This window comes from Equus quagga, chromosome 14 (assembly GCF_021613505.1).
Source record: "Equus quagga isolate Etosha38 chromosome 14, UCLA_HA_Equagga_1.0, whole genome shotgun sequence".
Taxonomy (NCBI): domain Eukaryota; kingdom Metazoa; phylum Chordata; class Mammalia; order Perissodactyla; family Equidae; genus Equus; species Equus quagga.
In genome coordinates this window covers 96,639,096-96,658,674 of record NC_060280.1, presented here as the reverse complement: position 1 = coordinate 96,658,674, position 19,579 = coordinate 96,639,096, and the positions used below count along the sequence as shown (strand labels likewise).

Sequence of the window (19,579 nt, the reverse complement as noted above, 5' to 3'; positions counted from 1 at the left end):
GACTCAGTTTTCTCAGCCAGGCCTTAAACGCGGTCGTGGAAACTCTCTTTCAAGTCAGAGCCACATGCCACTGAATTATTTATTCTAAGCCAGTGCGAGACCATGTGTGGAAATAAACGTTGGTGAAGTTAATTTTGAGACCCTGCCCCGTGTGACCCCCTGGCTGTGTTGGTGGCCCCACCGTAATGACAGGAATGCTGCATTTGGGGAGGGCTGAGGCCCCTTCTCCTGCTGGCCCTGGGCCTGACAGCAGCAGCTCAGAGGGGAGTGGAATGAGGGTCTCGTGGACGTGGGGAGGGGTGCATGCCCCGAGAGGCAGGTGTCTGAACAGGAGGCAGCCGCAGAGGCCGTCTCTGGTCTGGTAGAGACCATGACATTTTGGGGATGGTGTCAGGCCACCTGGAACCCCCCGGCGGTCTTCATCTTCATTGACTTTGATCAAATCTAAGAACAGGAAATCCAGGCATGCCTGGCCCTGGTGGTTCTGCCTCCGACCCTCGGGGTTGGCCCTCGGGGTGTCCCATCTGGGGCCCAGGCATGTGGCCCGAAGCCTCGATGCACCAATCCGGTTGGCAGCTGGCCCTGCTTGGGTCACTCTCCCTTGGACACAGACAGAGGCCCCATCCCCGAGGAGGACGGCCCTACCAGCGTCACCAGAGTGGGCCTCGCTTCCTTCCAGAAAAGTCCGACCACGCAATCCTCCGACAGCAACCCTCGAAGTCGGTCGGTAGCGGGAACAGCCTCCGCCTTAGAGACTCGGGACGTTCTCGGGGGCCGTGGGTTAGAAACACCTGCGAGGTTCCCGTGGGAACATTCCGTCATCATGAAGTATTTTTATATCTGTTCCTTTGCTGAGCTTTCCCGTGTTCCTAAGCTTCGGTGGTGGAATTGAACTACTCAGACTGGAATTAAACGTCGTTTTGGAGCCTGGCTTTGCTTTTCTGAACCCCACACGCCGTCTGCACCTCGTGGGCTGCACCATCCCCGAAATGTTGCTTCTCGGAAGGATCCGTCCCCGGGAGCTCGAAGGGGTCCCCCGGTCCCGTTCCCACCTCCGCCTGAGCAGAGCAGAACTCTGTCACACGCGGGGCTGATCAGCAGCGCCCGAGGCCCCCGCCCCGCATCCTGGTCCCGCATCCCGGTCCTGCACCCAGCAGGTGCTCTGGGCTCTCGCTGTGGCATGGTTTTTGTTGATTCTGAGTGTGATTGTCCTAAGGCCACTGTGGGGCGGTCTGTTGACGCTCCAGATTGGTGGCTGGGCAGTAGATGGGGAAGTCAGAGCCAGCTGACCTGACTAGGATGCCAAGTGAGGAAGGTTCTGGAAGGGCCTGAGAGGTGGCCCAGGCCCCCCTGGGGGAGCCAGCCCAGGTCACGTGCTTCTGAAGCTTCCAAGACAGACGTCACCCAGCACAACACTTCCCTGCCCCAGCCCTCCTGCACCCCATTCTACACAGCAGCGGCCTCGATCCCCCCACCCCTCTCTCCTGGCGGCGGAGCCTGTGTCCCCCAAGCACTGCGGACATCGGGCCGGGTCGTTCTCAGGGGGGCCGTCCTGGGCGCTGTGGGGGGTGAGCTGCATGCTCGGCCCCCCGACTCGATGCCAGGAGCGCCCTAGTCTGCAAGCCCACGGGCCCTTGCTGCCTCCCCCCAGACTCCTGCCCACGTCCTCTGCCCCTTCCCTGGCCCTTTGCCAGCTGGTGTCTCAAACCCGTGGCCCCTCTGTGCGGCCTCCCCACCGCTCCGTCCATCTCCCCTCCCAGGGCCCCCCGGCACCCCCCGACCCTGGCCTTCCTCATCTCCCCCGGCTCCCCAGCCCAGCCCTGCCCTCCGCCCAGCCTCCTCCCGTCCAGCCCCCCAGCCCCTGCGGGTGCTTCTGCCGCTCCAGCCCCCCGACTGAGACAGCAGCACACGCCGACGTCACCGCTTCCCGGAACGGGCCGTTTCAGTGCACACGCTGGCCCCTCTTCAGGGCTATCATTTGTCTAAAAAATTGATGTAAAAAATGCACCGGGTAAGAATCTCAAACCACGGACCAGTGCCTCTGCCCGAGGAACGGCCAGTCCCCCTCCCGCCCCAGGGTCCCTGTGCAGGCCTGGCCTCGTCCCTCCTCCCACCTCTCTGCTCCTCTCTCTCATCTCCCTCCTCCTCTCTCCTGTTGCTCCTCCTCTCCGTCTTCCCCCACCTCCCCTCCCTTTTCCTCCTCTCCCTCTCTCCTCCCCACTCCCCTTTCTCCTCCATTCCCCCTCCTCTCCCCCCTCCCCCCGTGCCCCCTACTCTCCCACTGGCCCTCACTGCCCCTGGAGTCATGGTGAGCCCTCTGCTCACCCGGTTCCCGAGGCCCCGGATTCCTGGACCAGCCTCTCACCTCCCATCTCTGCCCCATCCCGTCACTCAGCCCGATGTGGCGATTGCCCCTCCCAAGTTAGTCACCTATTGCTGCATAACAAATGACCCCAGCACCAGCGGTTGGAAACAACATTCCCCAGGTTTCTGTGAGTTGGGAATCCAAGAGCCGCTTGGCTGGGCGGCCCGAAGTCAGTCACATGTCAGCAGGGCTACATCATCTAAGGCTCAGCTGGGGGCAAGGGGGTTAGGGGAGAACAGGAAACCTGCATAAAGCTCGGACCCCAGCTCATCACGGATCCACACCGCTTCACGAATGGTGACGAAAGTCCTTCGCCAGAGTGAGATGTTCTCAGTCCGGGAGGCTGGGCGCTGGGCACTGGGGAATTCTCTCTGCTGCGTCTTCGACTTCTCTGTGAATCAAACTGTTCTAAAATACAAAGTTGACTTAAATTAAAACAAAAGTCCGGCTCCACCAGCTAGCCAGCTGTGGCGACTAAAGGGGAAAGAGGGTTTGCGCATCCACCAGAGTTTCAGGTTCCCATCAGGCATGCCTGTCCTTTCCTCTGCTCGTTTCTCCTGTGCATCCCCCCTTCTCGGTCGGCTTGGCCTGGGTGACATCCTGTGCCTCTCGTTCCCAAGGGACCCGAGCTCCCCAAGAACAGGGGCTCGGCCCTGCTCAGCAGCGGGTCCCCAGCACAGATGCGGATTCAGTAAATACCTGGGGCGGTCCTCGCTCAGAGGCCAGCCCTGTCGCTCGCCCGGGTTTGCCTGTTTGAGCCTCAGTTTCCCCGTATGTAAAATGGGCAGAACAGATGGCCGGCAGGATTGTCAAAATTAAATGGCATACAAGCGGAAAGTGTTTTCTGCAAACTCTATTTTGTCCATTTGGGGGTTCAGTAGAGTTCGTTTGCACAATTAGCACTGGTTCTCAGCCTACCCCTTAAAAAATACTGGAAATCGGGGCGGGGAAAGGGGGATGTTGGGCTGGAATCAGTCTTGGGGTAAGGACAGGGGGTGCGGACGGCTTGTTCTGTCTGAGCCCTCCAATGTCGGCATGAGCCAGCAGCCCTGCTCCTCATCTACAGAACGGGGTAACATTCTGGGGAAGAAAAATTAAAAAATGACACGTTCTGCGGACGGGAGCGCTGGGAGCAGCTGCACAAACTCGGAGCAAAAGATAACGATACTCCCCAAGGGCGCCAAAACGCCTGCCGAAACCCGGGATCGAACCAGGGACCTTTAGATCTTCAGTCTAACGCTCTCCCAACTGAGCTATTTCGGCCGGGCGGCAGAGGTCGCGCTCGCCTCGCCTCCGCCCCGCGCGGCGCCGCCCGCGCGCAGGCGCAGCTAGCTCCTCGCGGAAGGGCCGCGCATGCCTCGTAGGGGCACGCGGGGGGCCGGGCTACAGTGCCGTCTCTGTGGCGCAATCGGTTAGCGCGTTCGGCTGTTAACCGAAAGGTTGGTGGTTCGAGCCCACCCAGGGACGGAGTGTAGCTTTTGTTTCCCGGCGGCGAGGAGAGAGCGGGTGGCGCGCCTGCTTTTGCCGGGGCGCCGCCCTCGCACCCCCACATCCTTCTATCTCGCGTGGGGTGTCCGGGTGAGGCGTCCCCGGCAGCGGAACGCCCCGGACCCCGGTTCCGGTTTCCGCGCAGCCGCCGAGCCGCTTTGGGCGAAGGCCCGAGGACCCGGAGCGCTAAGGCGGACGGACCGCAGAGGTTGTCTGAAGGCCGAGGCCAAGATGGCGGCGCTGGCGGGTGCGCGGGTCGGGGACGGCGGGGTCAGGGGCGGCTCGGGGAGACTGAGGCCCGGGGAGGGACGACACAGGGCCCCAGCGTCGGAGGGTGCCCGGGGCGGGGGCCGGAGGGCCCAAGGCTCGGCCCGGGGTGCTGCCGTTGACCTCCCAGGGAGAGGCGGCGCGGGGGGCGCAGCCCCGCCGGGCGGGGAGACTGAGGCCGGGGGAGGGGCCGGGCGGGCGGGGAAACTGAGGCCGGGGAGGGGCCGGGCTTTTGCTCCTAGCTCAGAGATTGAGCGCATGGGCCTGCGCAGGGAGGGGGTCCACCGGGAGACGCTACCAAGGGCAAGGGGTCGTATCCTTTTGGGGGGCTACGTCGCGTCGCCTGGAAGGCGGCCCGGCAGCAGGTCCGATCCTGCTGGGTTTGGGAAGGGGGACGGGCACCGTGATCCGCTCTGCGTGGCCGTGTCTGCAGCCTGTGCAGCCGGCCCAGGACTCGCCTGTGGCTTCTGTTGCTAAAGCCTGGGTCTGGCTAACAGGCTGTGGCTTGTCAGCCACACTCGGAATTGAAGGGAAGGACAGTTGTCAGGCGTTGGGGACAACAGAGAGGGTATCTTTCTCTCCCGTGCAAGGTCACGGGTCTGCCAAACCCCTGCCGGTGGCCCCGTGTTAAGATTCCGAGGTTTTAAGCAGGGGACCCACATTGTGGGTTCACATTCGGAAAGACCCCTCTGTACCATGCGTTTGTCAAGTGGAATTCGGACAGACGGAGGGTGCGCGGGAGGGTGTGCTGGCCGGGCGCCCCAGGGACAGACGCCGGCCCCCAGTCAGGACCCTGCACGCAGATCCTGGCCCCTGAGTTTGTGCCCTCGGGGGCTGCCCGGCACTCACCGTCCCCGCCCTCTGGTTCTCTCTGCAGCTCCCGGCCTGCTCCGCCCGATCCTTGCCCTGCGGTGAGTTCCTGAGTCTGCGACCCTGACCGTGTCCACCCACCGAGAGGCCCTGGCAGGGAGGGTCAGGCGGGGGGTCTCGAAGTGCCTCAGAGCTGGGGGGGGCGCAGCTTGAGCAGCATCTCACAGGGGCCCACCAGCCAAGGGTCAAACGGTGGGTCAGGGGCAGCACTGGGGCCGGCATGTCCTCTCCAGCAGGTGGTGTTCGGGGCCCTCAGTGGGGACAGTCCATATGGTGGCAGGGTCGGGATTCAGACCCACATCTGCCTGGCCCAGTGCCCTCCACACTCACTCGGTCTGTGTCGCAGACGCACGTGGTGCATTTGCTCAGATGGCAGGCTGGCCACCGGGCACTCTGTGGGCAGAGTCCCGAAATCGAACCCCCAGTGCCGTGGGACCAAGGACGTGGCAGATCTAAGGACGGGGTCTTGCGAGTGGAGGGGAGCTGGGGGCTTCGAGGAGAGTGTGGATTTGGGCTGATGTCGTTCTATAAGACCTTTTTCCTGGGAATAAAATACATAGTCTCTGTAAAACAAGGGGAAAAATGGGAGAAGCATCAAATGAAAACCGGGCACTCTCTAGACCAGGGGTCGGCAGACTTTTTCCCTAAAAGCCAGACGGTCACAGAATTGTGGTTACTCAGCTGCGGCAGCGTGAAGACGGCGGCAGGCTGAGTGCCAGTGAAACTTCTCGTTACACAAACAGGCGGTGGGCCTGATTTGGCCCCTGGCCTCGGTTTCCCCATCCTGGCTCCAGAGAAGCCCGTGTCACAGTGTCTCAGGGGCCCGGACTCCTCTTCACGTGTGCCCCCTCTCTCCGCAGCTCTGGCGTGGGCGCCGCTTTGCAGACGCGAGATGTCCATGCGAGCGTGGCCACCGAGGGCCCGAGCAGGTGAGGCTGGCCTTCCCTGTGGCCCGAGCACCCCACAGCAGCTGGTGGTGATGCCAGGGCCTGCCCCCCACTTGCCCTGCCCCTGGAGCCCTGCGCAGCCCTCTCCTGCACGTCCAGGCTTCTGGCTGCACGTGCCAAACCAGGACGGCCTGCGATGAAAAGTGTGTCAGCCGAGCCACTGTTTTCCCGATGGGGAGGGCTCCCAGTGCTGCCCCTGGGCTGGGCTGAGACCAGGCTTCATCCTGCCTTCTGGGAGGCTCCTCTCGGCCGGGCCCCGGGGTGGGGGTTGTGGCGGCGGCTGGCGCCTGCCCCCGGGGTGCCTGCCTGGCTGATGCCTCTCCCTGTCCCTCATCCTGTGCCCAGCACCCAGCCAGCCATGTCCAAGGCCGGAGCCGTGGTCCCCAAACCCACCGCGCTTCCCAGCAGCCGGGGAGAGTATGTGGTGACCAAGCTGGACGACCTCATCAACTGGGCCCGCCGGGTGAGCCCCAACCCCTCCTCCGTCCCTCGGGCCCCCCACCGTGAGCTCGCACACACGCACGTGCTCATGGGCGATGCACACGCACGCTGGCCCTGTGGCCCATGGAGCCGGCTGGAGTCCCCCGTGGCCCCTCCCCACGGGGACCCTTGAGGCTGTGGTTCTGTCTCGGGCTCCATGTCTGTCCGTGTCCGGCAGCTCCTGGCCCTGACGTCCCCTGGTGCTGCCTGCCCGGCCTCCTCGTCCCTCCCTCAGCCCCCAGATGGCCGCCCCGCTTCTGTCGCTCTCCCTCTCTCCTGTTCACTCCTTTTTTCTCTCTTTTAATGTAAAAGTTGTTTTTTTAACTGGAAAAGTAACACACCCTGAGAACAGTAGCTGCTTCCTGGTGAGGATCCTAAACACCCCCCACCCCCCGTGTCGGCCACGGGGCAGTTGCTCCTCCTTTAACTTGCGTGCGTGTCCCTGGCTCCCGCTGGACACGTGTCCCGAGCACGGGACAGCGGCTCCTTTCAGTGCCTCTCAGGCGCTGGCGGGGACGGGCCGCGGTCAACAATGCCCCATTGACGGGCGGGCGTCGTCTGTCTCGTGTCTACGTAACAATGGCACTGCAGTGGACACCCTGCCACGGCCCGCAGCCCCAGGACGCGATGTCCCCTGTGGCCTCGCGTATAACCAGGAGCCCCCAGGGACACTGCCAGGCCAGCCAGCTCAGCACGGGTCAGGTGGCCCTGCCACGGGCAGCCTGCCATGCCTGCTATGTGGCTTGAGTGCTGTCACCCACAGTAGGACGTCTGTGGGACAGCAGGGGCCACTTTGGGTCCCCGACTCGGCACAGGAGCACAGCCGTGGGGGCAGCGGGCAAGCAAGCAGCCGGAGGGGACGGGTGCAGGGCAGCCAGGAGGGCTTCCTGGAGGAGTCAGCCCCTGGAGTCCTTGGGCCCCAGCAGGTGTTGGGAACGAGTGCTCGCAGGGCTGAGCCCCCGCGTCCAGGCCTGTGCACGTGTGCCCACTGGACGCCGGGAACAGGAGGGCCCTGGTGGAAATGGGATCAGGGTGCCCCGGGCTACGTGAGCACGTTAGTAAAAGGAACCTCACCTGGGCTTGTTAACTGGTCTTTTTTTTTTTTTGGTAACGTGGCTGCTGGGAAGCGTTGGCCACAGGCCTGGCTCTGTCCCTTCCTGTCGGGCAGCCCTGGGCCTCCAGGGCCTGGGGGTCACGTGGTTGCTGGGGGGGGGTCCCTGGCCCAACATTGTTCTTGAAGAAAAGCGAGAAGTCTAGACTTTGCTGTGAAATCGCCCGGTTTCTTTGGACCCAGTGGGCCAGGTGTGCGCTCACAGCTAACCTCCCGTCTGCCCCCACAGAGCTCCCTGTGGCCCATGACCTTCGGCCTGGCCTGCTGTGCCGTGGAGATGATGCACATGGCGGCGCCCCGCTATGACATGGACCGCTTCGGCGTGGTCTTCCGCGCCAGCCCACGCCAGTCCGACGTGATGATCGTGGCGGGGACGCTCACCAACAAGATGGCCCCCGCGCTCCGAAAGGTGGGTCCACCTGCCACCCACTGCCTGCCTGCCACCTGTTGCCCGGCCCGGCCCGGCCGTACGCCGACCCCACCGTTTCTTCCAGGTCTATGACCAGATGCCGGAGCCTCGGTATGTCGTGTCCATGGGGAGGTGAGTGACACTCTATGAGAGCCCCCTGCAGGGCAGGACCGTGACTGACGCATCTGCGTGCGCGGCCAGCCCAGTTTCTGTCGTTTCTCTGCTCTTGAATGTGCCCCGCATCCTGCTCTGTGGACCGCCCCGCTCTGTGCCCTCCTCTCCTTTCTGACTTGCCGTCATCTCCCAGGCATTTCCCCACGTCCTTAACAGCTGGTCAGTCCTTAATTGTTTTGTTGAGATGGAATTCACGTACCGTGAGGTTCGCTGCCTTCAAGTGTGTAATTCCTTGCGTTCACAATGTTGTGCACCTATCATCTCTAATTCCAGAACATTCCATCTCCCCAAAAATAGCCCCGTCCCTGTCAGCAGTCACTCCCCGCCCCCTCCCCAGCCCCTGGCCCCCACGAGCCCGCTCTCTGTCTGTGGATCTGCCTGTTCTGGACGTTTCACGTCCGTAGGATCACACACCGTGTGTCCTTCTGTGTCTGCTTGTCTCCCTGAGCGTCATGGGTTCAGGGTCCGTCGTCTTCTTGCTTCTGCCCCACCTGGTCCCACAGGAGGCCTCAGGGCCGTGTCTTTCCTGTGGCTTCGTGTCCAGTCCTTGTCCTTTTCTGACAGCCGGGCACCCACTTGTAGTTGGAAGTGGGGGGGGGCGCCCCGAGGCGGGAGCAGGCTGGTGGCCGCATGGCCCTCACGGCACCCTCCCCTCCAGCTGTGCCAACGGTGGCGGCTACTACCACTACTCGTACTCCGTCGTGAGGGGCTGTGACCGCATCGTGCCCGTGGACATCTATGTCCCAGGTGAGCCGCCCCCGTGTCCCGGGCAGGAGGGAGCCAGCAGCAGGCTCTCCCCGTTTGAAGGAGAGCAGATTTGGGTCCAAGAGGAAGAGTGACAGCCCGCCTTCGCCCCGCTGCCCCCGAGGGGCTCCCCCTCCCCGGCTGAAGCATCATCTATTGGTGCGGATGTCGGGCCAGGCCTGGGCCGGGGGCTCACACAGGGCCGTGCGGAGCTGCCCACGCGTGGCCGCTTTTCACCTGCAGTTCACACAGTTCCGCCTCGTGGAAACAGAACCAAAGAAACTCGGTTCAAAGACACCAGGAGGTTCCTGGAGACCAGAACGGCGTCCGCAGTCATCCCGACGGGCGGTGGGGCTCCTCGGGCACCGAGAGCCCCGGGGGCCCAGTTCAACGTGGACGTCAGGGGAGCACCGGGTGGTTACTTTTTGGTCTGAGTGCGTCCCACACGACATTGAGACACACTCACACTAAAAGGGATCGGCCGGCGGCCTGAGCTCACGCGTAGCGGGCGTGCTTTATTTGTGTGGCCGCCCTGTGCGGCTCCCACACCACACACGGTCGGCGGGGCAGCCTCCCGAGGCGTCTGCCCTGATGGGGTCAGGGGTCAGGTCAGGCAGTGGAGTTGACCCTGGGGACGGGACAGAGACGCCCGGTTCTCGTCTGTCTGGTCCCGGGCTCTCAACGCGGGTGCAGAGCCCAAGGCAGAGTCTCCAGAGAGCAGAGGACGCTGCGGGCCACGATTCCACTTCGTCCAGACCAGTCTCAGCCACGTTCTGGCACTTCGCAAACAGCTGGAGAGACGGGTCCTGACACTGACTTAGAGTTAATTGGAACGAGGTGTTGATTTGTTTAGCGTTCTGCAAATGTTTATTGAGTGCCTTTTCCAAGCCTGGAGCTGGCTTGGCAGCACTGGGCCCCAGAGAGGCCTCAGGCTAGGGGACAGAAGAGGCTGAGCCACATGCCCAGCCCTGTTGGGTGGGGTGAGCACAGTGGATGGGGCTTTGAGAGATGCATAGGAGTGCACCCTGTGAGCTTGTTAACCTTGACTGGGAGCCAGACCCGTGGTCAGTTACTGCTTGATGCATGACCTCAGGCAAGTCTCCTCTCCTCTCGGAGCCTCAGTTTCCCCTTCCATCCAGTGGGGTTGTTGCAACAGTACTGCCAGGCATGGAGCCGGGAACCTGCGTGGAGCGCACCAGGGCCAGCTGGAAATAAGTGACTGTGACAGTTGTCTATCCGCCCACCTGGGGTTGTGGTCGGCCTTCCTGGGGTGTCAGGTCTGGGGCTGTTCCTCCAGGTGGCGACATGCCTCTCTGCCTTTTCCAGCCGGGAAAATAGGACAGGGGCTGGGGGGGCGTTTCCGCAGGGGTTCCCTTTGTCTGCGGACCGTGTGGGACTCCCTCTACTCTCCCCCGCCCCCCACTCCTTTCCAAGGGTTCACCTCCAGGGCCCAGTGTGGCTGGGGGGTCAGTGGGCAGCCCGACCTCGTCCTCTAGGGGACCTTGAGCAAGGTCCTGGGGGGCCGTGGATGGGGTGGCTCGAGCCTCCCCACCACCCATGTCTTGGTGAGAGGTCAGTCCTTGGGGTCACCACCTGCCAGGGTCAGGAGCTTGGGCGCTGGGCCCTCCAGCCCTACATGCAGCCTGAGGGGCGCCAGGTAGGGCCCCGTCTCGCCCTCCTGTGGGGCAGAGCCAGAGGCGCCAGTGGGCGGGAAGCTGAGGCCCGTCTGCCCGCAGGCTGCCCGCCCACGGCCGAGGCCCTGCTGTACGGCATCCTGCAGCTGCAGAGGAAGATCAAGCGGGAGAAGAGGCTCCGTATCTGGTACCGCAGGTAGCACCCGCCCGGCCGGCCTCCCGCCGCGCCTGCCACCTCGCCATCCCGCCAGAGAGATGCTCAATAAACCGGACAATGCCATCGGCTGTGCTGTTTGCGTGGTGTGTGGGCGGAGGTCGGGGAAGGCCGGGCTGGGCAGGTCTCACTGTCTCCTGTGTGGGAGACGCGGGGGCCCCGGAGGCAGATGGCCGGGCACTCAGCCTCCCCAGGAGCCCCGTGAGTGAGGGTGTGGACAGCAAGAGGCAGCTGGGGCGGGGCAGCCAGCTAGGTGTGGGGGCCCTGGGCACACGGAGCCGGTGGGGGGTTGGAGGGGCTCAGGTCAGAGGAACAGACTGGACGGTGGGAGGGTCAGGGACCTCCTGGGGCCGTGCCCGCAAGTGACCCTGCCCAAAGGGCCGGGAGAGGGCACTGGGGGTGGGTGCAGGGCGCAAGGCCGGTTGAAGGTTTTGCTCTGTTTCATGGTTCCACCTGACTGGGTGCGACCAGGGACCCTCCACAGTGGCTGGAGGACGGCTGTGCCCCCACCCCCTGTGCAGCCCTGACCTAGATCGGCCCTCTCTGGACCCCATGTGCCAACAGGAGGGAAGGTGGGAGAGGCAGGGGATAAAGGAGGCACATGGTTCCGTCCGGCCACCCGGTGAGGCCCAACCTCTGCGTTTATTTCGTCCTCGGGCCGGGAGGAGGCCGAGGGGCCGCAGAGTCAGGGATGGTGCCCGGTCTCATGCAGCGGGTGCGGCGGACTGGACCCCAGGCCGAGAGGCCAGCGCCTTCGCTCCCAGCCAGAGGCACTGAGTCGAGGTCACAGGGTCACGGGCCGGGCTCAGTGCTTGGTGACCCAGGGCGTGAGCATGCGCGGGAAGCTGTAGTAGCGACACTCAGCCGGCGGGACCAGCTCCATCACCTCTGTGCGGATGTTCTCACGCAGGAAGCCCGCCTCCAGCAGGGCCGGCACCTGTGTCTCCTGGGGGCGGGCGAGCACCTCAGGAGATGCCCCTGGCACCGCCCCGCCACTCCTGGGACAGCACGGACAAGTGCCAAGGCCCTACCCCGGGCCCAGCTGCCGACCCAGAGGATGCCAGAACCCTGGTCTGGATGGGCTCCCCAGGGGTCCAAACTCAGCTTGGGCAGTGGCTCCCTGGTGGTCACCAGGCTGCCCGCCTGCACATCCTCACAGGCAGAGGGGACAGCATGGGCGAAGGCCCTGGGACCAGCATGGCTGAGCCAATAGAGTCCCTGGGGTGGAGGAGGCCTGTCCACGGGTGGGAGCCTACAGCTGGCCTGTCCCCGGACCCCAGGGATATTGGGGAGGGCCCCTGCCCAAGCCCCAAGTGGAGGCGCCCAGGCCACCCAAGAGATCACCCAGGGACCCTCCCCAGGTCGCCTGCTGCCCGGGGTGGGGTGGGGCCGGGGCTCAGGCGGCACACCTCGAACATGGCGGTGATGTCCGAGTACTTGGACCTCAGCAGCTCCCCCCAGGAGGTGAGGTTGCAATAGGTGAGGACGCCCCCCGGCTTCAGCAGACGAAAGGCGTGGGCCTGGGGCAGGGACAGCGGTCAGGACTGAGGTCCCGGGAGCGGCCCTCGAGGCCACTGTCGCAGAGACAGGAAGGAGAGCCGCCCCGGCCAGTCCCCGCCTCCGCACTCCTACCCTGATGAAGTTGAACTGGTGCGTGTGCCAGGTCTCCTCCGACAGCGGGTACGTGTCGTACAGGATCCCTGCATGGGGGTGGGGCCGTGAGGTCAGGGCAGTGGCTGCGGTGGAGGCCGGACGCCCACATGCCAGACCCCAGGGCAGGCCGCGAGCTCCCCGCACTGCCACAGCCTCCTCTGGGCGCCGGGCCCCACCCAGCGGCTCCTTGAGGTATTAACCGCGCACTCCCGAGAGCCAGGCCCTCTGGGTCCCTTCCCACCCCGGTGTCCCTCCAGTGATACATGAGTGTGTGTGCTCCAGAGGGTCCCTAAGGGTGGTAATTGAGGCAGAGGCTCCCCTCGCCTGCTCCCAGGCCCCCTCACCGTCAAAGTGACCGTCTGGCAGGGTGGGCGCCACCTCCTCCCACAGGCCTTTCAAGGGAACCACCTTGGGGCAGGGGAGGAAAAGAGAAGGCTGAGGGTCAGAGAGGACCCCACGATTTCCCCACCTGATGTAAGGAAGGGGGCCGGGGAGCTCCGGGGGAAGACCACCTTCCCCATCTCTATGGCGCCCCAGGCCCCCAACACCCCCCCCCACCAGGGACAGGACCTTGGCCCCAAGCAGCAGGGCTGACCAGGGCCTGCAGCAGAGGCCGGCACCTTGTGCGGCTGCCGAGGCGCCCAGTCCTGGAGCCGCCGGAAGACGCCGTCATTGCACTCGATGATCCAGTGCTCCTCGATGGGGGCCTCCTGCACCTTGGAGGCCGCGATGGCCATGCCGAAGCCCACCTCCAGGACGCGGCCCCCTGGGCAGACAAAGGGCGCGGGCATCAGGTGCCAGGCGGGGGCTGGGGAGGCTGCCTGGAGGAGGGGACCCAGGGGCGGGGCCTGGGCAGAGAAACAGTTGCCACAAGGCTGAGGGCACAGCGGGGCACAGGCGGGCGGCGGGAGGGAACAGCGTGGGCCCTGGCCGGCGGCCAGAGGATGAGGGGCCGAGGCGCGGCGGACGCTGGTTTTTGGGCCTGGCCCCAGGGGGAGGTCAGACCCTGGACTTTGAGCCCTGTCCCCTGCTGTTTGCGCTGGTGGCGCTTATCTCTTGATTCGGTTACTTTCCCCACCCCCCAGGGGAGTGCGCGCTAGAGAGAGACGGGCTAGGGAGGGTTGGAGGCCCCGCCTGCAACATGGGGGGTTGGTCCCCATTGGACCACAGAGGGGCGGAGAGAAACGCCCTAACGGTGCAGGGACACGGGATGCGCCCACTTGCCAGGTGGGAACACGGAGGCCCCCAGGCCCTGCACAGCCCCTGGGGGCCCTGGGGGGCCTGGCACCCCTGCGGCTCTGACGTCCGGCGGCGCGGGGCCACCCCGACAGCTGCCTCCCAGCCTCAGCTTTCCCGAGCTATTCTTAGCCGGGGCGGGGACTCGGGCAGGAACTGGCCCACGTGCGCTGGGCAGCGCCCTCGCCACCGCGGCCCCGGGCCTCAGGCCCCGCGGGGGCGGCGCAGAGGGCACCCGGGGTCCCGAGTCTCAGGGCCCATCCCCTGACCCAGTGCGTGCCCATCCCGGGGGCGCGGGTCTCGTCACCCCTGCAGAGGACGTCCCCGGTACTCAGGGGGCGCCTACCGTGTGCAAACCCCGCGCCTGCAGCACCCCCTTCCCCCGTCGCCCCCCGCTAGCAGCCCCGTTTCCAGGCGAGGAAACAGAGGCACGGAGCGGCCCCGACGCGCACCGGCCGGAGCGCGCCCAGCCCCGGTGTCCCTGCGCGCGCGGCGGGCGCGGGCGGTGCGGGCCGGGCGGGGACGGGCCGGGCGGGGGCTACCTCTGGAGGCGGCGGCGGCCGCGAGCGCGTGCATGTAGGGGGTCTCCCAGCGCTCCATCACCGGCTTGCCCAGGATCTGCAGGTGCGCGTCCGACGCATCGTAGGCCGCGGGCGCCGCCTGCCACGCGGGGCTGCAGTCCTCGCCGGGCGCGAAGATGGGGGGCGCGGCGCGGGCGCTCATGCTGCCAGCTGGACGGCTCGCCCCGGACTCGGCTCCCGACGCGCCCGCCGCGTCCCTGCAGGGCCTTGTGGGCCGGGGGCGGGTCTGGGGGGCGGGCGCGGGGCGGACCCGCGAGCGGACTGCGCGGCCCCTAGCGGCGGCCCGCGGAAGGGCCCGAGTGGGGTCGGGGCCCCGGCCACGCGGGCTAGCGCTCAGTCTGCGTGGCGCCTCGTCGGCGCCCTGCGCGCAGCCCCACGCGAGCTCAGGCCCTTTCCTGCCTCGGTTTCCCCCTCTGTCACCACCGCGTGAAGCCCCGTCCGTGCTGGGATGTGAGGATCTCCGGGTTTTCCAGTCGCGGTTGGAAGCGCTTAAGCATTTAAAATCCTTCAGCCTCCAGAGATGCTGCGCTGCGCCCCTTTGTCATCCTCATTTTACAGGTGAGGAAACTGAGGCTCCAAGCTGCAAAGCGGGCAAGCTCCTGGCCACGAGGGGACCCAGGGTTAGAATCCTGACGGTCCCACTCTGACCACGACTGAGCTGCCTACCTCCCCCTTCGTGAGCTCTCTTCACACCCCATAAGCTGGGGGTCACCTGAGACCCTGGGATCCTGATGGGGAACTCGGTGCGCAAAGGCCTCCAGTTCTGAGACTGACAGGCCCATCCCCACAGGCTCCTGACCCTCAGGCCCAGGAAGTCAGGCAGGGATGTGGGGCTCACCCCTGCTGCCCCCCAGCCCATGGCAGCCCCCCAGGACACCTCTGTGTCCATCTGTGTATGGCCACTCGTAGCCCTGACTGGCCTGCAGACTCCTCCCTACGGCCCCTGCCACCTCCTGCAGGGCTCCCATGTCCCTCCTGCCCCTGGGCCTTTGCACATGCACTTCTTGCTGCCTGGACGGCTTCTCCTCTCTCCTGGCCTGGATGCTTTCCCATTCTGCTTCATGCTTGAGCCCACACCTCCTCTGGGAGGCCCCCTAGGTGCCCCCAGGCTGGGGATGGCCCGGTCAGAAGCTGTTTTATCTCGGGGCACCTCTCCTGGGTATTTCACCAGGTGAGGTCTTTCTTCATGGCTCTACCGTGAGGGCTCTATGGGCTCAGCACATAAAAAGTGCTGGGTAAATTCTGAGTGCACCCTGGGTCTCATGAGATCTGGATGTGACAGCACTGAGTGCGTGAGCCCTCTGGAGGAGACGGGTGAGCTGCTGTCATCAGGCACCGGGTTGCGGCCTCGAGGGACCTCATCCCGTCTGGTTTCCCCGCCCCCACCTGCCGCCCTGGGCACTGTGGTGGCCGCTTTGCAGGCCTGTATCCTGGCGTCCTTGTGCATCCCGTGCAAACAGCTGGTGCTCACTAAATGGCACAACCCGAGGGATGCCTGCTTGAGACGGGAGAAGGCCGACTGTATTTGTTAGCTGCTGCCATGGAACAAATGACCCCGAAACGTGGCTGATGAAAATAACGCATGTTCATCATCGCGGTCTCTGCGGGTCGGGAAGCGAGGCGCAGCTCAGCCGGGTCCTCTGCTCCACAGCGTCTCGAGAGGCTGCGGTCACGGCGCGGGCCGGGGCTGGGGCTCGTGTGAAGCCTCGGCCAGGGCAGCATTCACCTCCAGGCTCACCCACTTGTGGACGGCGGCATTTGGTTCCTGTCGGGCTGGCGGCTGGAGGGCCCCCCAACGTGGCAACTTGCTTCTAGCCAGACAGAAGTCAGAACGGTGGGCAATCTAATCACGCGAGTGACGTCCCCACCCTGGCCGTGTTCTGCGGGTCAGAGCTGGGTCCACAGGGCAGGGGTCACACGAGGCCGTGGATACTGAGAAGCGGGGCATCACTCTCGGAGGCTGCAGACCACCCAGACCCTCAGAGGAGGCCCTCAGTGGCGGCCAGCCGGGAGCCTCCCCCATGGCTTTGGTGCCCCGGGACATAAGGGACCTCCCGGTGTCTGGCCATGCTGCCACCTCCCAGCAGTCACCCAGGTGCAACCTGGGCTCCATCTGCGAGAGTGGCTGAGGGCACCGTGCAGTCTGGCTGGCGACTCAGTGGAGCGGTTTTGGCCCCAACTTCAGCTTCCTCTTCTCTCCAAGGGGGTGGCGGCTGTGGCCCCCTCACGGCAGCACATGAGTGACACATGGCCGTTCCTCGTGCCGGCTCTTCTCCAGAGAGCCTGGCGTGCGCTGTTAGTATCTGCTCTTTGCAGCCTGCAGACGGAGGCTCAGAGAGGGAAGTGGCTTCCTCAAGGGCGCACAGTGAATCGGTTGCAGAGAGGACGCGAACGGGGGCGTGCCTGACTCCAGACCACCATCTTAAAAGATTAAAAAATATGTTTATTTTCCGATTAGGAAGGTGACACGTTTGATCAAAACATCGACGTGTTATGGGGCTGGCCCCGTGGCCGAGTGGTTAAGTTCGCGTGCTCTGCTGCAGGCGGCCCAGTGTTTCGTTGGTTCGAATCCTGGGCGCGGACATGGCACTGCTCGTCAGACCACGCTGAGGCAGCGTCCCACATGCCACAACTAGAAGAACCCACAACGAAGAATACACAACTATGTACCAGGGGGCTTTGGGGAGAAAAAGGAAAAAATAAAATCTTTAAAAAAAAAAAACATCGACGTGTTAGAGAGTTGGCCCAGGACAGCCTGCGGGTGAGCTGAGGCTGGTTTTTACATTTGTAAATGGTTGAAAGAAACCAAAACACTTACTACGTGGCCCTTTACAGAGAAGGTTTGCCGGCCCCGGTTACAGAGCAATGGCTCACGCGAGGTGAAATTCATTCATTCATTCATCGAGCACGGATGGAGTACCTTACTTTGGGCTCCCAGCCCCGGCCCCCTGGAGCTCAGAGCCTATTGCGAGGGTGGACAAGATAAGCGAATGACATCATGACACGTTGCATGGCATCTATGACAGAACAGAGTCCCCGGGATCCCCACCCCATGACCAGGTATCTGCTCTACCAGACAACGTCCATGTTGCCATGTTTTTTCTGTGTATATAGTATTATATATAATTATATATTTTTTTCCTTTTTTGAGGAAGATTGGCCCTGAGCTCACATCTGTGCCCATCTTCCTCTGCTTTATACGTGGGACGCCTACCACAGCATGGCTTGACAAGTGGTGCCATGTCCGCACCCGGGATCTGAACCGGCGAACCCCGGACCGCCGAAGTGGAATGTGTGCACTTAACCGTTGTACCACTGGGCCAGCCCCTATAATTATTGTTTTTAAATTAAAAGGGATTGAACAGATATTTGCACACCCATGTTCACAGAAGCATTATTCACAACAGCCAAAAAAGGTGGAAACACCCCCAGTGTCCATGAACAGATGGTGGACACACACAGTGTGGTCCATCCACACACCGGAATATTACACAGCCGTGAAAAGGCAGGAAATCCTGGCACCTGCTCCAAACACAGAGGGACACACACTGTGTGGTCCACTCACAGGAGGTGCCCAGAGGAGCCACATCCACAGAGACAGAAAGTGGATGGGGGGCCAGGGGCTGGGGGAGGGGTGGGAGTCAGTGTTTCCTGGGGACAGAGCTTCCGTTTGGGGAGATGGAAGGTTCTGGAGACGGATGGAGGGAATGGCTGCACAACAGTGTGAATGTGCTTCATGCCGCTGAGCTGTGCACTTAAAAGTGGCTAAAATGGGGCCGGTCCAGTGGCACAGCAGCGAAGTGCGCACGCTCTGCTTCGGCAGCCCGGGGTTCACCAGTTCGGATCCCGGGTGTGGACATGGCATCGCTTGTCAAGCCATGCTGTGGCAGGCGTCCCACGTATAAAGTAGAGAAAGGTGGGCACGGAGGTGAGCTCAGGGCCAGTCTTCCTCAGCAAAAAGAGGAGGATTGGAGGCAAATGTTAGCTCAGGGCTGATCGTCCTCAAAAAAAAAGAAAAGAAAAAAGAAAAAGTGGCTAAGATGGTAAATTTTACGTTATGTATATTTAATCACAATAAAAATAAGTGATCGAGACTAGATTTTGTGTATTAGGTATGCATACATTCGTGTTAGGAGTCAATTCAGAAAAGTGTCCGGTGCCCTTTTTTGGCGCAACATTTGCCCAGGGAAAATGAACAGGGAGGGGAGCAAACCGACTGTCCAGTTCATCTTCTTGGAAAGATCTGAAGTCGACGTAACAAAACGCTAACAGGGTTCATTCCAGCGGCAGGCGCGAGGCCGCCGGCTCCCCTGCCCTGGGCGGGCGTCTGTCGTCTAAATAATGCTTGATTTTCATCACTTTGTGTCCGGCTTCCTTCCTCTGACCCGTGGACGCACGTGTGGGTCGTGTCAAGCTCTCTGCTCTTCTAGAAGCGGGCTGTGGGCGTCTGGGGCAGCTCTGTGCACCGGGCCAGGGTTTGGGGGACAAATTCCTCAAAGGGGGGCTGTGAAGCTCCCACCACGGGAAGGACAGTGCTGGCCTGCCCTCGGCTTTGGCTCACCCCATTGCCAGCGTCACCGAGCTCAGCCTGTCCCCGCTGCACTCATCTCCTCCTGCCTCGGACGTGTCCTTCCAGCTCCCAGGGCCCCGTAATGGGGAGCCAGCCCCCCCCAAAGTGTTACGTGCTTTGCACACTGTGAAGTGGGCAAGGCCAGGTGCACTTTACATGTTGTCTTCTGTCCCTCCTTCCTTCATTCCTGACATTCGTGTGATTGTCGCACGACGAATAAATTATCAAGAGGCAGAGAGAGCGAGTGAGGGAGTCACCCGTCAACTACACGGGTCAGCTGTTTCTTATCGTCCGTGTAGACCTGAGTTTCTCCTCCTGTGTTGACACATCGGGTAGATAATTCTTTGTCGTGGTGGTGGGGGGGGCTGTCCTGCGCGCTGCAGGACGTTTAGCCGCATCCCTGGCCTCCACCCGCTAGATGCCACTAGCACTCCCCCAGTGGTGACAACCGAAGCGCATCTGCAGGCATCGCCCAGTGTCCCCTGGGGAGTGGACAATTGAGGGCAGGGACAATACTAGGCGCGTGGTAGGGGTTCAGGATGTTTTCCAACCGCTGGACTTGATTCCCATGCCTCCCGAGTGACCTTGGGCAGGTGACTAGCCACTCTGACCCTCGGTCTCTTCTTCGGGGAGGCGGGGGACAACGGGAGCAGCCGAGGCGCAGGAGGGGAGCGCGGCGCCAACGCCTGGCGTGGCCTCCGCCCACCGCCGACCCCACGCGCCCCCGCCGCTCCCCGCTCGCGATCAAACAAGGAAGCCGCAGCCGCGCCAGCGCCCCGCCGTGCCTAGCCCGGAGCGCCCGGCCGTGCGCGCGCGCGCACGCACGCACCCCCCCC

At 63.5% G+C, this 19,579-nt stretch overlaps 2 protein-coding genes and 2 non-coding genes across 4 annotated transcripts; 2 read left to right on the top strand and 2 right to left on the bottom strand.

Moving 5' to 3' along the window:
• Positions 1-3,555: 3,555 nt before the first annotated feature.
• Positions 3,556-3,628, bottom strand: TRNAF-GAA (transfer RNA phenylalanine (anticodon GAA)). The gene has a single exon. It is a non-coding gene; the product is annotated as a tRNA-Phe (tRNA).
• Positions 3,629-3,758: 130 nt separating this feature from the next.
• On the top strand, positions 3,759-3,832 carry TRNAN-GUU (transfer RNA asparagine (anticodon GUU)). The gene has a single exon. It is a non-coding gene; the product is annotated as a tRNA-Asn (tRNA).
• Positions 3,833-3,884: 52 nt separating this feature from the next.
• NDUFS7 (NADH:ubiquinone oxidoreductase core subunit S7) lies at positions 3,885-10,774 on the top strand. The gene is made up of 8 exons (XM_046637951.1): positions 3,885-4,100; positions 4,998-5,031; positions 5,851-5,919; positions 6,283-6,400; positions 7,758-7,937; positions 8,023-8,069; positions 8,770-8,858; positions 10,592-10,774. The coding sequence occupies exons 1-8, from the start codon at positions 4,085-4,087 to the stop codon at positions 10,687-10,689; spliced, it is 651 nt and encodes a 216-aa protein (XP_046493907.1). The 5' UTR covers positions 3,885-4,084; the 3' UTR covers positions 10,690-10,774.
• A 534-nt stretch (positions 10,775-11,308) lies between these two features.
• On the bottom strand, positions 11,309-14,368 carry GAMT (guanidinoacetate N-methyltransferase). Its single transcript, XM_046637950.1, has 6 exons — positions 14,135-14,368; positions 12,977-13,122; positions 12,701-12,764; positions 12,336-12,403; positions 12,113-12,223; positions 11,309-11,649 (listed from the first exon to the last, which is right to left on the bottom strand). The coding sequence occupies exons 1-6, from the start codon at positions 14,313-14,315 to the stop codon at positions 11,509-11,511; spliced, it is 711 nt and encodes a 236-aa protein (XP_046493906.1). The 5' UTR covers positions 14,316-14,368; the 3' UTR covers positions 11,309-11,508.
• Between the last annotated feature and the right edge of the window lie 5,211 nt (positions 14,369-19,579).